Below are 12,624 nucleotides of genomic sequence, written 5' to 3' on the forward strand. Positions count from 1 at the left end.
TGCAGGGAGACTGGATGCGAGTTGCAGAATTCTCGTCATGGTCGTTGAAAGCCGCATCGCACCCGGCCCAACGGCATGTGAACACAGGCTGAGCGAAGCCCGAGCGTCGAGTGAGCCGAGTACGGCCCGGTCGAGGGTGTATAGACTTCATACGAAATAGTGCGGCTTACCAGGTCCGCGCCCTGAGAATCGTCTGATAATTCAGACGGGCTGCGGTGCCAGGATCACGTCGCGTCCCGCGAGAGGTACGAGAGAGGTCGTGACCATAGTTCGTAAGCGCGCAGACGACGGTGGCGGAGGAAACTGTTGTCGCGCTTCGTTCGATTGACGTTGTCCGCGAATTTCGAACTCAAGATCTGGGCGCTGAGATCTAAGAATGAGCTTGAGCTGAGGTGGGCTGTGCCTGCGGGTTCGGCACGGTGCAGACGTCCCGGTCGCGGGTTAGGAGATGAGGCGGAGATGACTGCTATCTTCACTCTCACAAATGACTCAGCGCAGCCGCTATCTGCTCGCGGATGTATATGTCGTCGGTATATTCAAAAGTGCAAGAAGCAAGATCGCTGTTGCTGCCAGCGGCGATGACATGACATTGGAAATCAATCAATACAGTTCGATCAAGCAACGAACCGGCGCCATCATTGGCTCGGCCACCAGATCGTCTGGGCATGGAAAGGTTTACCTCCACATGGTCACCAAGCCTGGACCAAGCGCGCACTCTCCCCCGCTTTTGAGATGGTCGATGCGCACACAATGCAGGATTTGCTTGTGTAAAGCCAACCAATCTTCGCATCTGCTTGCCGTCTATGGGCTCATAGATCTGAGGAGCACGCAAGCGATGGGACCGTGTCTTTCTGTGTGCATGAAGGTGTGTAAGGTATATGGTATATTATAGTCGCATCAACATATGTACACACAATATCGACACAACATATAAACAGTATGTATACACCAAGCTCAGTCGAGCTCTGGCTTCATCAGAAGAATCATAAGTCGTGAAATACCCTCGGATCACTGTTGTGAAAAGAGCAACCGCGAAGTCCCTCGAAGTCCATCATGAAACTCCGACAGGGACGCTGGTCTTGTCCTTGTTACCGCCTTTGAACCACAATACATCCACTCCCGTAGTCCTGTCAAGCAACTTGGCACCGTCTGGCTGCGACCCCATCGAATTCCTGTTCGTCACTGTCGTTCGGACACTCTCAGTCGAATGCCGACGATTCGTTGCATTGGTGAGCAGATCTCTCAAGCCACTCATTGTGCTGATTCTACTGGTGCTGTGTCGTTTGGCAGCTTTAGCATTCGACCTCTCGCCCTCGAAGGCGCCTGCAGAGGCATAGTCCATCGTCACCATTGTGCGCCCAGACGGCGATGGCGGTACAGGCGCACTCTCGGGGCGGCCAAAGCGCTTGTGCGCGGGTAAGGGAGAGCTTCCAGATGTCGGGTGCTCCGACTCGGATGATGTAGCTGGGGTCTCTGACATCTGTGCGAGCATCGTCGCTATCACGTCCGTACTGAGCCGCACTGACTTGACGTTTGATCTCTCTGACTCCTCGATGCCCGGGCTGTTTGCCTCGACTGCAACCATTTTGCCATCTCTCTTGGCGAGCCGCAATCTCAACGGTTTGACGACGTTCTGCACGCTAGCTCGTTGCTTAGTGCCCTGCGAAGCCGTCACTCCTGTCGACTTTAATATCTCCACCTGTCCCAGCGTTCCCTCTTTCTTCAGAGCTTCAGTCCGCTTCAGCGCCTCCTCCTTCTTAATTGCCTCTTCTTTCTCCCTGGCCTGCACACGAGCCTTGTGCAACTGTGTCCTCGTCTCCTTGGTTGGAGGCGCATTCACCTTGATGGCGATCGCAGATGCTCTTGACGGTAAGATGAAGTGCGCTGCGGGCAGCGCCTCCATTTCCGCCAACGAGCCCACAGTCTCACGATTCTGCTGCCCGTATAACGAGTCCCGGGGCACTTCAGCTTCGAGCTCGGCGACAAATCTCTTTTGCGTGGGAGTCTCGGTAGTCGTTGGCGAGGCTAGAGCTGCGTTGTCCTCGATCTTCGAGCGTTCTTGGGTTGCGGCCGCTTCGGAAGTTGATTCATTAAATATTGGCCCCTCTCCAGGAGTATAGAATGCCTCTTCTGGTTCCGGCGAAGCTGCTTGCTCTACAACAGATTCTGACGCTGCGGATTCAGGATGATTCGCTAGAGCAGCGACGACAGTCTCCGGGAGATCGATGCCGGAGATGAATTTGGTCCTTGTGCTTAGATCGGCCTCGTTGAATTTGGACCTCTTACTCGAATCGGGCTCTTCAATCATGATGGTCGGCAAGTCCGCTGGGGTCGCATCTTCACCGTCGTACTGGCTGTTGGCAACCTCTGGACCTGGCTCGCCAATACTCGAAAGCAGGCCCATGCTTGACCTTGAGTCCTGAATTCGGTGATGCGTGTTGACTTCGCGACGATGATTCTCATTTGCAGCGGGTAGCTCCACTGGTAGCGGCGGCGGCGTTGCCATTGACATCACTGTGGGATGCGAATTCAGTCCTGGGCTAGAGATGACTGGAGTGCGGGAGCCCGTGTCAACAGACTCAGCGTCAACAATGACGGGTGAGCGCTGTGCGCTCGAGGGAGTGCTCTTGTCAGGCGTCACCACGGCGGATTGAGGCTTGGATACGTCCACAGGCACAAGTGTGATTGACGATCCCCGAATATGAGCAGAAAAGTAATCGCCATCGCTGGTGTGCGGCGACTCTTGCTTAACTGTTGCTACTTGTGGTGATTTCAGTATCGGCGGGGTATGTTGGATCTTGAGCAGATCACTCAGTGCTTTGGGGTAGTAGATGCTCGATATTCGATGGTCATCGATGTTCGGTTTCAGACCCAAAGTGTAACTTAGACGGTTGTTCTTCGAAACTGGAGCGGCTCGAAGGGCTTCGTGGGGCACATCTGCTGGTAGCTCGACTGGCGTACTATCAACATGATGCTGCCTGATAGTCGGAGTCTGCTGTTGCATAGCCTGCTCATCGGCTTCTTCATGCGATGGATTCGCAATGCTGGACAGGACGTGGATCGGTGTCTGTCGTCCCGAGTATGGTCGAGATTGTGCTGAACTAGCGGAAGACCGATCCTGACTCGCATTAGAGAAAGGGCTGGAGACATCCCTCAGCACATTAGAATTTCTCGAGGACTCTCGAGTTGCGCTGCGTCGACCTGGAGCGACAGGTAATGGCTTGGCAGAATTCCTCGAGCCAACAGCGGTGTGGGCGATAGAGGCCATTGAACCTTGCGACATCACGAGCTGATGCCTGCTCGCAGCTGCAGCTCGCTTTTCCATCTCACTTACAATCTCCATGAGCTTCTTGAGAGTGCCGCCAACCTTGTTACCTTGCAGATGTAGGTCCATGAAAGCCCGTTTCCAACCCTCGACATTGCCGAGCATGGCAACGTAGACAGCTTCATGTTCTGGAGAATCCCTTTGCCATGTTCGCGCGAGACCGGAAAGATATGTGTCCAGTACATTCGTCGCGTCGAAGCCCTTCTGCACGTCTTTCATGGAGTCTTTCAACGCTTTCTTGGTTCGCGAAACAATGTGCTCGATTTTCTCATTTCCGTCGAGAATGGATGCTCTGAATGTCCGATCCTCGAGCATGCGGTCGAAGACCTCGCCATGCTGTAGCGGTAGTTTGAGGCATCGCAGCCGTTCATACATATCGCTGTACGCGAGATCGAAATCCTCCGCTGTGCGTTCCAGGACATGGTCGATATCGTCCACATGGTTTTGGAGAATCTTCATAACTTCATCCTCCGATTTCGCAAGATTTCTCGCCAACAGATGCAGACCAAATGTCATCTGCGCGACCAACTTCCATATTGGATGATAGTTCTCCCCTGGCTTTTGCTTCCATCTTCCCGCAATGATTCGTTCGTATGTCGGGCCTTCTAGGAGTATTGTACGCCGAGAGACTGCATCAATTGGTACGTCAAAGTCTGCGGCACTGTCAACAGACTCTACCATCGACTCCTCGAAAGGACCTTGCAAGGTTGGCACCGGATGAGAAGGCGGTCTGACGTAGACCTCCTGCTCGGAGCCATCGCTCGCGATAGACATGAGGTGTACAGACGTGTACAATAGATGGTCAAGTCCGAGTGATCATCGTCACGAAACGACGCTCCTGTCTGCCAGTGGGTCTCGCCCGGTGTGCCACTATCGCTGATCTCGTGAGTCGTCTCGTGCTGTGCCCGCGTTGTATTAGCCAGCGATGCCTTGATCGCGTGATAGCAAGGCCAGAGAGCCACGCGGGTATATGTGGTCGTTTAGTATGTGTGGAAGTCGGACTGTAGATCATCAGAGCACAACGCAGTCTGGCGGTCAGTCTTCGAAGGATAAGGGGAACACAAGCAGCAATAAATGAAGCGGAGACAGGCCGATCAGCGAAGCTTTGCTCGTGCAGGGAATTGAAATCGTCTTCCCAGTCAGGGGCTATGGGGCGGACAAGCCACGATTCGAGAACTTCCACTGGGCATTACCTTCAACATCGGTGACCATCTCAGCTCTGTACAGCTGGCGGACGTCCGGTGCCCCATTACACTCCTAGAGAGAGACGCGACACGATGCTTGTAGCCATATGAGAGCATAGCTGAGAAAGACTGCTCTCGAAACTGCGTTTCCCGATGTCCAAAAGCTCCGAGCTTGAGGCTGGGGATTTGAAACGTAAAAGCCCTGCCGGAAACCCAATTTAGCACCAGACCCGCTTAAGAATTCCGCGATCAGTGCAGGTGCCTGGCCGTGCGGGCAGCCCTAGCAAAGATCCCGGAAGCAGTAGGCCAGGGAGATGCAGGCCGGAACCACACTAATGCTGCTCAGATTCTTGCAGGTTCTTGTGGCGAGGCATGCCGACCTCATGCTGTACACGCGACCAATCTGGGTTTGCAATATTATCTGGCTTGTCGTTGTACCGTTCCTCCTCCATCTCAGATCAAGTCTTGAAGCTCATGTCCACGAAAGGGCGTGCGTTGCAGGACTATGGGGTAATATATTCCATCGAGTTCGATAAACCCCCAACCTTTCCCCCACGGCATCCCACCTCAGTGAGTCGAATATAAATGTGCAGAATCGTGAAGAGTGCATCTTCGCCTGCGATAGCGAGATATGTGCGCGGCGAATCGTTAACGTGATATCTTCTGAAACCCTCGACATGTCGCTTTCATCAGTGCCTTCCGTTAAGGAATTGAAGGCTTGTTACCAGGCAAGCGCATCAAAGATCTGCCCGCGCCGTCTGCCGTTCTCGACATTGCCAAAGTCAAGCAGAATGCCAAACTCATGCTCGATGCTGTACGAGAACTGAGCTTCAGCTTCCGAGCACACGTGAAGACTCACAAGACCCAAGAGCTCACTCGTTTTCAAGTCGGTCAGGAAAGTAAAGATGCTCGAATAATTGTCTCGACAGTTGCGGAGGCTGAGTTCATGACACCGGTTCTGCTTGAGTACAAGCAGAAAGGAGCGAAGGTGAACCTCTTATATGGGATTCCTCCTGGGCCATCGTCGGTTGAGCGCCTGGCAGCGCTCGGTAAGCAGTTGGGAGAAGGGGGATTCACATTCATGATCGACCATCCTGCTCAGTTCGTGGTCTTGAGACGGTTCAAGGAGCTGACAGGATTCGCTGCTGGTGCATTTCTGAAGACTGACGCTGGTCAACACCGAGCTGGACTCGAACCACAGACGGAGGAAATGGTGCGACTCGTCGACGAAGTTGCCGGTCTTGAAGACGAAGGCATCGTGAGACTCGTAGGATTCTATACCCACAACAGCAACAGCTATGGCGGATCGTCCCCCGATGAAGCCATGGCTTATCTTCAGCAAGAAGTGGACGCATGCAGGGCAGCGTCGAAGAACCTGAAGAAGGAGCGGTCGGGACCTCTGATCATCAGCGTCGGCGCTTCACCCACAGCACTCTCAATCCAAAACATCCTGCCATCTGGCGCACCGAGCTCGTCCTCGGCCAAGTCGTTGCAGGAAGCCTTGCAATTGACCACGTCGAACTTCGAGCTCGAAATCCATGCGGGCGTTTACCCGTTGTTCGACATGCAACAGGTTTCTGCTCAAAGCAGGTCCTTCACATCTGATCCGCACGACGCCATTGGCATAAGCGTGCTTGCCGAGGTCTGCTCTGTATATCCCAAACGCCTGTCTCATCCCGAGGCCTTGATCTCAGCAGGCTGCTTGGCATTGGCGCGAGAGCCATGCAAAGACTACCCTGGCCAGGGTGTGGTCACTAGCTGGGCCATGCCCTCGACTTACAACACAACAAAAGAAGGCCGTTTGATTGTGAAGCGCATCAGTCAAGAGCACGGTATTATCGGGTATGAGAACGAGTCTTATTCAGATGAGCTGCCAGTCGAATATGGTCAGAAGATTCGGATATGGCCAAATCATGCATGCATCACCATGGCTATGTATGAAACGTATTTTGTTGTCGATTCGGACACATTAGACCCGGATAACGTGGTTGATGTGTTTGCTAGCTGTCGCGGGTGGTGACAGATCAGATGCAGGTAGCCAACGACAGGCATGGTTTTCTGGAGTGACTGCTTGTCAGTACCTACTCCCCATGGAAATACCTTATGTATTATTCGAAGCGAAACGTTGTTCACAAATCTGCCTCCGAGATACCAGGCACGCATTTGGGAGTGTAGTGCAGTGGTTAGCACGTTTGTAAGTACCCATCTTATTCGGGCGGCGACAACGACCAATCTCTTGCTTCTGATCCCTCCTACCACACCTTGCCACTAACAAGAGAGGCAGCGTTGTGGAATTCCATGTATGAAAGCCGAAGAGACCTCAGTTCAAATCTGGGCAATCCCACAAGTACTCACTTTTTGCACATCTGCTCCTCGTTTATGGCTTGCAACGATCATGGTTTTGGGCAAGGCAAAGAAGCGAGTTGCAGACTCACACTGAGGCAGCAGCACACGACAGGCATGCGTGCAGTAATTCGCTCCTGCCAATAAAACCATGGGCGTCAATCGGCTTGATGGAGGAGTGGCTCTGTAGAGTCCTCCGTGTTGTTTGATAACGTCATCATAACAAATTGTCGAGTTCATCACTCACGTGCGTACAGCGTATATACGTTGCGACTTCCCAGCGATGTGCACCGTAGCCTTGGTCATTGGGTGATTTGCTTCGTAGCCATGCCTATTGGTTCGCTTTGGTTCTAAGGCGTGGCGACGGCGATGGTGGCGGACATGATGCCGGGTATATTCAGGATACTGTCATAGTTGTCAACATAACGCCACCGTCGATAGAGCCAGCGAAAGGTCGAGAAGGTCTACGTTCGGGCAGTGCTCATCATTCCAAGACTGAAGACGATGATGTGTCACACTGCTCATGTGACAAAGCGGTCGTTTTGAGTCGGCAGCGCCCCTGACGAGTGGCCACTCACACGCGTCGGCAGATCAGACCCATCGCCGCGGCATCTGGAAAGTGGAGTGCGTGGCCCCCCGAAGCCCTGACCATAACCAGATATCCGGGGCACATTTGGCATTCAAATGTCTTGGATGTGGACTAGCCTGGGCCTCTGATCACATGCCTGGATGGACTTGCTGCGCCGATAATACGCTTGTGCTTTCTACTTTCCCACCTCATCTTTTCGAGTCAGGATGGTGCGCGAAGATCGCTGTAGCTGCTGAAGGCAAAAGAAATGTGTGTCAGCTGGTCGAGCTGCGTCCTCATCCGCACCATGACCGATGGCAAGCACCAACGACAATGTCGCGTTCTCAGCCAAGTATTTGGCAACCGGAGGCAAAGTTTGGGCAGACCCAGCTTGTTGGGGTGGCTTATCTTCTTACGCTGACCATGCAGCAACACGTGCCACAGTTAGCGAAGTCAATGTATGTAACATAATCGTTGGCTTAGCTCCGGGTGGAACACGGCTGAGTCGTTTCCTCAGGCTAATACTTGTAATATTGAGCAGGTGACCTGTGAGAAGGGCCTTCTCTGGTTGCTTTTCCCACTCCCACGAAGAATCAAGTTCTGTGTTGGCCCGAATGAAAGTCGTTCAACTTGGGAGGTGGCGAAGAATCAATATGTGCATTTGCAGAAAAATCACGTCTACCATGTATTTGATTCGCGTGAGATATCGGAGTGGATGGCGAGTGAAATCGATGAAAGCGGTAGGGATAAAGGTGGTTGGGCGCCATGTGCTTTGGGGTCAGCTCCTTTGGGCGGTGAAAGCTCTGGGCTCGGAAGGCGCGACCAAAACGGAGCCTGTAAAGCCTTTTACCGGTCATTTACTCCAGATTATCCCTCCCCTTCGATCCTTGCTATGACCGGTGGGCTGTGGCCGTCGTCCGCTATAGTTCTAGACAAGCCGGCCCTCCTTCCAACCTTGAACCTGATTGCTACGTATACTCGCCAACACCCTGCTACACCTCCGAAGCCCATATTCGACGCTTCTCAACACCGCTACTTCCACCCGAACGACTATACATCCGACTTTCACGCATCTATCACCCTACGACGTCGTTATTGAGTCGCGACAGCTCGAATTCGCGATTTAAGGTACCCCTGCGACCGGATTTTTAGTGATCTACATCGCATTTGCGCAATCACCCATTATATCATCCTCCGCCGGAACTGTTGACCGCGGTCAATTCACGCTTCCCTTGCGCCGGCGCCAGTACTACTTCTTGATCTGTGATCGCTGGACCCGACATATTTGGTAGGCGCACATCTCATCGTGGGCAACTCACAAGATGCCGTCGCGCTTGCAAGCGCCAGTCCTGACGCTCGATGCGGCAAAGATGCAAGAGGTGGATCCCAGGAACATTGAATCGCTTTTTGGGATGTGGACTGTGTTCAACAAATGCTCGCAAAATATAAAGGACGGATCGAGGCTAGAGAATTTGAGCTGGAGGTTATGGGCTCGAGAGACGCTTTGCTGTCCGCCGCAACCCGAAAAGACTATCGTGCCAGCTATCGATGTACCTGCGGGTCGAACGAGTCAGGTGCCGTCACTCTCGAATTCATACGAATCGGAGGACGACAGCTCTAGCGATCGCGAAAATGAGACGACACCGCGGAGCAGGCGGCATACGCCTCCTCAGGACGCCGATGACAGTGCGCTGTCGAAATCGCGAGGGAAGGAAGTTCACCTGTCTCCCACCACATTGAAGAAGATCGTAGTACACATACAGGAGAAGTCCGAGCTAGGCCCATTGTCGCCCACCATAGAAGCGTCGATTCCGCCGATTCCGGAGACAATTGCGGTCCCCAAAGATGCCGAAATTGACAGCAAAGAAATGCAGAACTCTACAGAGTCATGCATGTCCGGGACCACTGCGGTCACTGGCAGCACTAGCACTACCCAAAGAAGCGATCATCGCACTTCGGAATCGTCTGTTTCATCGGCCGATTTGATACCGGCTGACGGATTGATACGCACCGGTTCAGTGGTTCATGGCTTTTCGCCAGTGTCGACTTCGTTCAAGGGGAAGTCCACGACTGCCTTGCCAGTGCCTTCCAGCAGACTTGCCGTGTCCCCAGCGAAGAAGACCGGCATGTTCCAGCTTGGCGCCTCGTCAGAAGATGATGATAGCTCCTTCGAACACAGACCATCGGCACTCAAACCGCCACCAGCCCGCAGCTCCCTGTCGCACAGTTTGACACGTCGACAAATATCGAATGGATCTAGCAAGAAGCAGACCTCATTCCGGGAAATTCTAGAGCAACACAAACGTGATTCAGACGCTGATGATCAGGCAGACGAAGGCGCCATTGCATCTGATAGTGATGACTCTGTCTTCGAAGAGGACGAAGAAGAAGACTGGGAAGACACGCCATCCGAGGACGAGAAGCTGGTAGCCAACGCACTGACAACCTTTCGCAGGGTCGAGAGCAGGCCCGATCTTGTGTCACGGCCAAGCATGCTTAGTATGCAGATTGAGCAACGGAGGCGCGCTTCCTCTGGACTGCAGAACGAGATCTCACATTCTCAACCTGCACTACGACGATCAAGAGTCTCGACACCGAACGGTCCATCAATGCCTGGGTCGCCGAGTGATCACGATGATGAAGGGGGCCTAATGATGCGAGGAGCTCCTACACAAGCCCGTCCCATCGTCATTACACAGCCATCATCACAATCAATGGCTCATTCACCGAGGACGACCCGACGGAATATGCTGTCCACGGAATTGACAGAGTCGTTACGGAAGCATCTTCTGTGGGAACGGCAGCAGAAATCTCAAGCAGTCAATGCATTTGTTAGACGCAATCGCAATGCTCAGAGTATGGCGAATCTGCAGACTGCTGCCCTGCAACCCCCTCAGCCAGACAGGAGCAACAATTCATGGAACCAGGAATTCGAAAACCCCTGGGAGTTCAATAACAGGGGATGGTGAGCGGCATGTGTAGGCTTGGCTTGTGCCATTCCAGCGTCATCTACTCACGAACACCCTCTCAAGTGCTATCGCACTATACCAAGGAGAAATAATGTGTTCACGGTCTATATTAGATGTCGAGATTAGAGCTCCGTCTGTTAACGATGGCGTTCCCCAAAAAGCGCGCCTGGCGGCATCAAATGGCACGTGGGGCAGGCTATGTGCCGTGTACAAGGGAAGGCGCGTCTACGGCAGAAGCGCCAGGTCGACGAAGTCCTGTCAGCCAGTCGCGAGTTGTCGGAGCGGCGACACTTGTACAGTACTGATCAAAGTTGACACCGTTGAGATATATCTGTGCAAAATAATGACAAATGAATTTAATTCTGCCGGTCTCAACTTCGCGATGTGTGCCTTCGCAAGCAACGGAAGCAAGTACTCCGGACAGGTCATACGACCAGCTGATTTTGAAGCTTCAGCATTGCATCGCCGACCGTGAGCCACGGCCGGTTCAGAATCGGTCTGTGCGAAAGAAGTACCGTCTCCGAAACAGATAGGTAGACGAGACGTCAGGTCAGTGCTATTTAACCCGGCCCAGATCTTGTCTTGTACGCGCTCGTGACCACAATGTTTCGGCCATCAGGACCGCGAGGAGTTACATGATCTCTTCCGAGAAGGCGACGAGGTGACCGTACTCCAGAGAGGCTTGGCTTTGCACGTGTGTCTCGCGTCTTCACATGGGACGAAAATTCTCCTGCTGAGTAATTGTTCTAGAATTGTTCGCTGCGCTGCTTTCTTCGAAGCACGCGACGTTCGAATTGAGGATCGAAGCTGAGATGGTGAGAATCGTCTGCCCAGAAGAAGCAATGCAGTACCGCGGGGAAGCGCATCAGATCTGGTACCTACACATGTGGCAGATCAGAGCTGCATTGCAGATTCGACTTGAGTGCTTGGGCATGAATCTAGGCCACCTCTCAATGTCGACTCTCAGCAGATCAAATTGCTGGTCGACACCGCCAAATCACTGGCGTTGTGGTCCTCAAGGCGCTCATGAGGAATATTCGTCGTAATGCCCCTTCAAACTAGTATTATTTTATATGTGTTGAAGATGAACAGTCTCGTGCAATATTTTTGCGGCACATGGTTCTTTCTGGGGTTTCCCTCTCGCCAACGCATCTCGCGCATGGCAAACCCAAGCTCACGGTTTTGGCCTGCCCAGGAGAGGTAGCAGCATTGCCGCGGCCGGGAAACAGCGATGGTCCTGACACTCTCACAGAAATGCGCTCCCAACATACGACCTCGTCGAGGACACAGAAGTCCTCCATGATGGAACGGCTGTTATGCCTAGTACGAAGGTTACAGGCACAACGTCTTTTGATCTAACTCCAGCAACGGTGGGTCAGCGGAATCAACGCCGGTCCCTCCGCATTCAGCCGCGACGTGTTTACCGAGCATGCCTCAGGCCGGCAGGTTCTCTGACTACGTTGCAAGTGACTTGCTACAAAACTCTACACGCGACGCTGGTTGACCTACCACTACCACCCTACACTGCGCCCAATCTCGTGCACCCGTTCGCGAGCTTCGTAGGCATTAGCAAAGCATCTTTTGGTCACGAGAACTGTTGATGAACGCCCGTCGCGGAGAAGCACCGCGAACATTGACACAAGCGGCTCAAACACGTCGTCTAGGCAAGAAGTTTCGGTGCGCTGCGACCACTCAACGCGACAGGAAATCGATGTGCCGCCTCTGGGCTATGTGGTCAAATAGCCTGACAGCTCGCTCGTACCCAGTAGTGTTGATGTCATAGCCTCAGTTTCGAGACTAGAGTAGGTAACGGGCTCGGAAGATTAATCCCAACTGTTCGTCTTCCCCACCTTCAAGCCCGCGGAAGAATCGAACGAGGCATAGTTGACGATATGTGATGACGGACTCGGAATGCTTTTGCGCCCAGTAGACGAGTATTCGATTTCTCGACGTATGCCCAACAAAAACCAGGTGACTGTGTGTCAAGAGGTCCTTTTGGCAGGGTCGAACGCAGAGCAGTGAGGCCACAAGGGTCTAAAGTTCGGTGTCGGAAGCCACAGCATTGAGGTCAAATCAGTGCGCCGTAGGTCGTAGTGCGAATGAACTGACGAGCGCCAGCGGATTGCGTCGCAAAGCTCGCATCTCACAGCAAGTTGTTTGTTGTCTGCCAGACCGACGTCAAACGGTCTGTCACGATGCTCTAAACGCGAGTCGCCGTTTCGGGCAGCAGGTACA

General features: G+C 53.2%; 3 protein-coding genes across 3 annotated transcripts; 2 read left to right on the plus strand and 1 right to left on the minus strand.

The window, feature by feature from the left end:
• Positions 1 to 1,051: 1,051 nt before the first annotated feature.
• Positions 1,052 to 4,099, minus strand: AB675_11457 (uncharacterized protein; the record flags this gene model as incomplete). The annotated part of the gene is made up of 1 exon (XM_018140305.1): positions 1,052 to 4,099. One exon carries the CDS (start codon positions 4,097 to 4,099, stop codon positions 1,052 to 1,054), a length of 3,048 nt encoding a protein of 1,015 aa, XP_018000146.1.
• Positions 4,100 to 5,311: 1,212 nt separating this feature from the next.
• Positions 5,312 to 6,529, plus strand: AB675_11458 (D-serine dehydratase; the record flags this gene model as incomplete). The annotated part of the gene is made up of 1 exon (XM_018140306.1): positions 5,312 to 6,529. The coding sequence occupies one exon, from the start codon at positions 5,312 to 5,314 to the stop codon at positions 6,527 to 6,529; it is 1,218 nt and encodes a 405-aa protein (XP_017999962.1).
• A 2,213-nt stretch (positions 6,530 to 8,742) lies between these two features.
• On the plus strand, positions 8,743 to 10,389 carry AB675_11459 (uncharacterized protein; the record flags this gene model as incomplete). Its single annotated transcript, XM_018140307.1, has 1 exon — positions 8,743 to 10,389. The coding sequence occupies one exon, from the start codon at positions 8,743 to 8,745 to the stop codon at positions 10,387 to 10,389; it is 1,647 nt and encodes a 548-aa protein (XP_018000183.1).
• Between the last annotated feature and the right edge of the window lie 2,235 nt (positions 10,390 to 12,624).

Source organism: Cyphellophora attinorum (genome assembly GCF_001299255.1).
Source record: "Cyphellophora attinorum strain CBS 131958 chromosome Unknown Contig13, whole genome shotgun sequence".
Taxonomy (NCBI): domain Eukaryota; kingdom Fungi; phylum Ascomycota; class Eurotiomycetes; order Chaetothyriales; family Cyphellophoraceae; genus Cyphellophora; species Cyphellophora attinorum.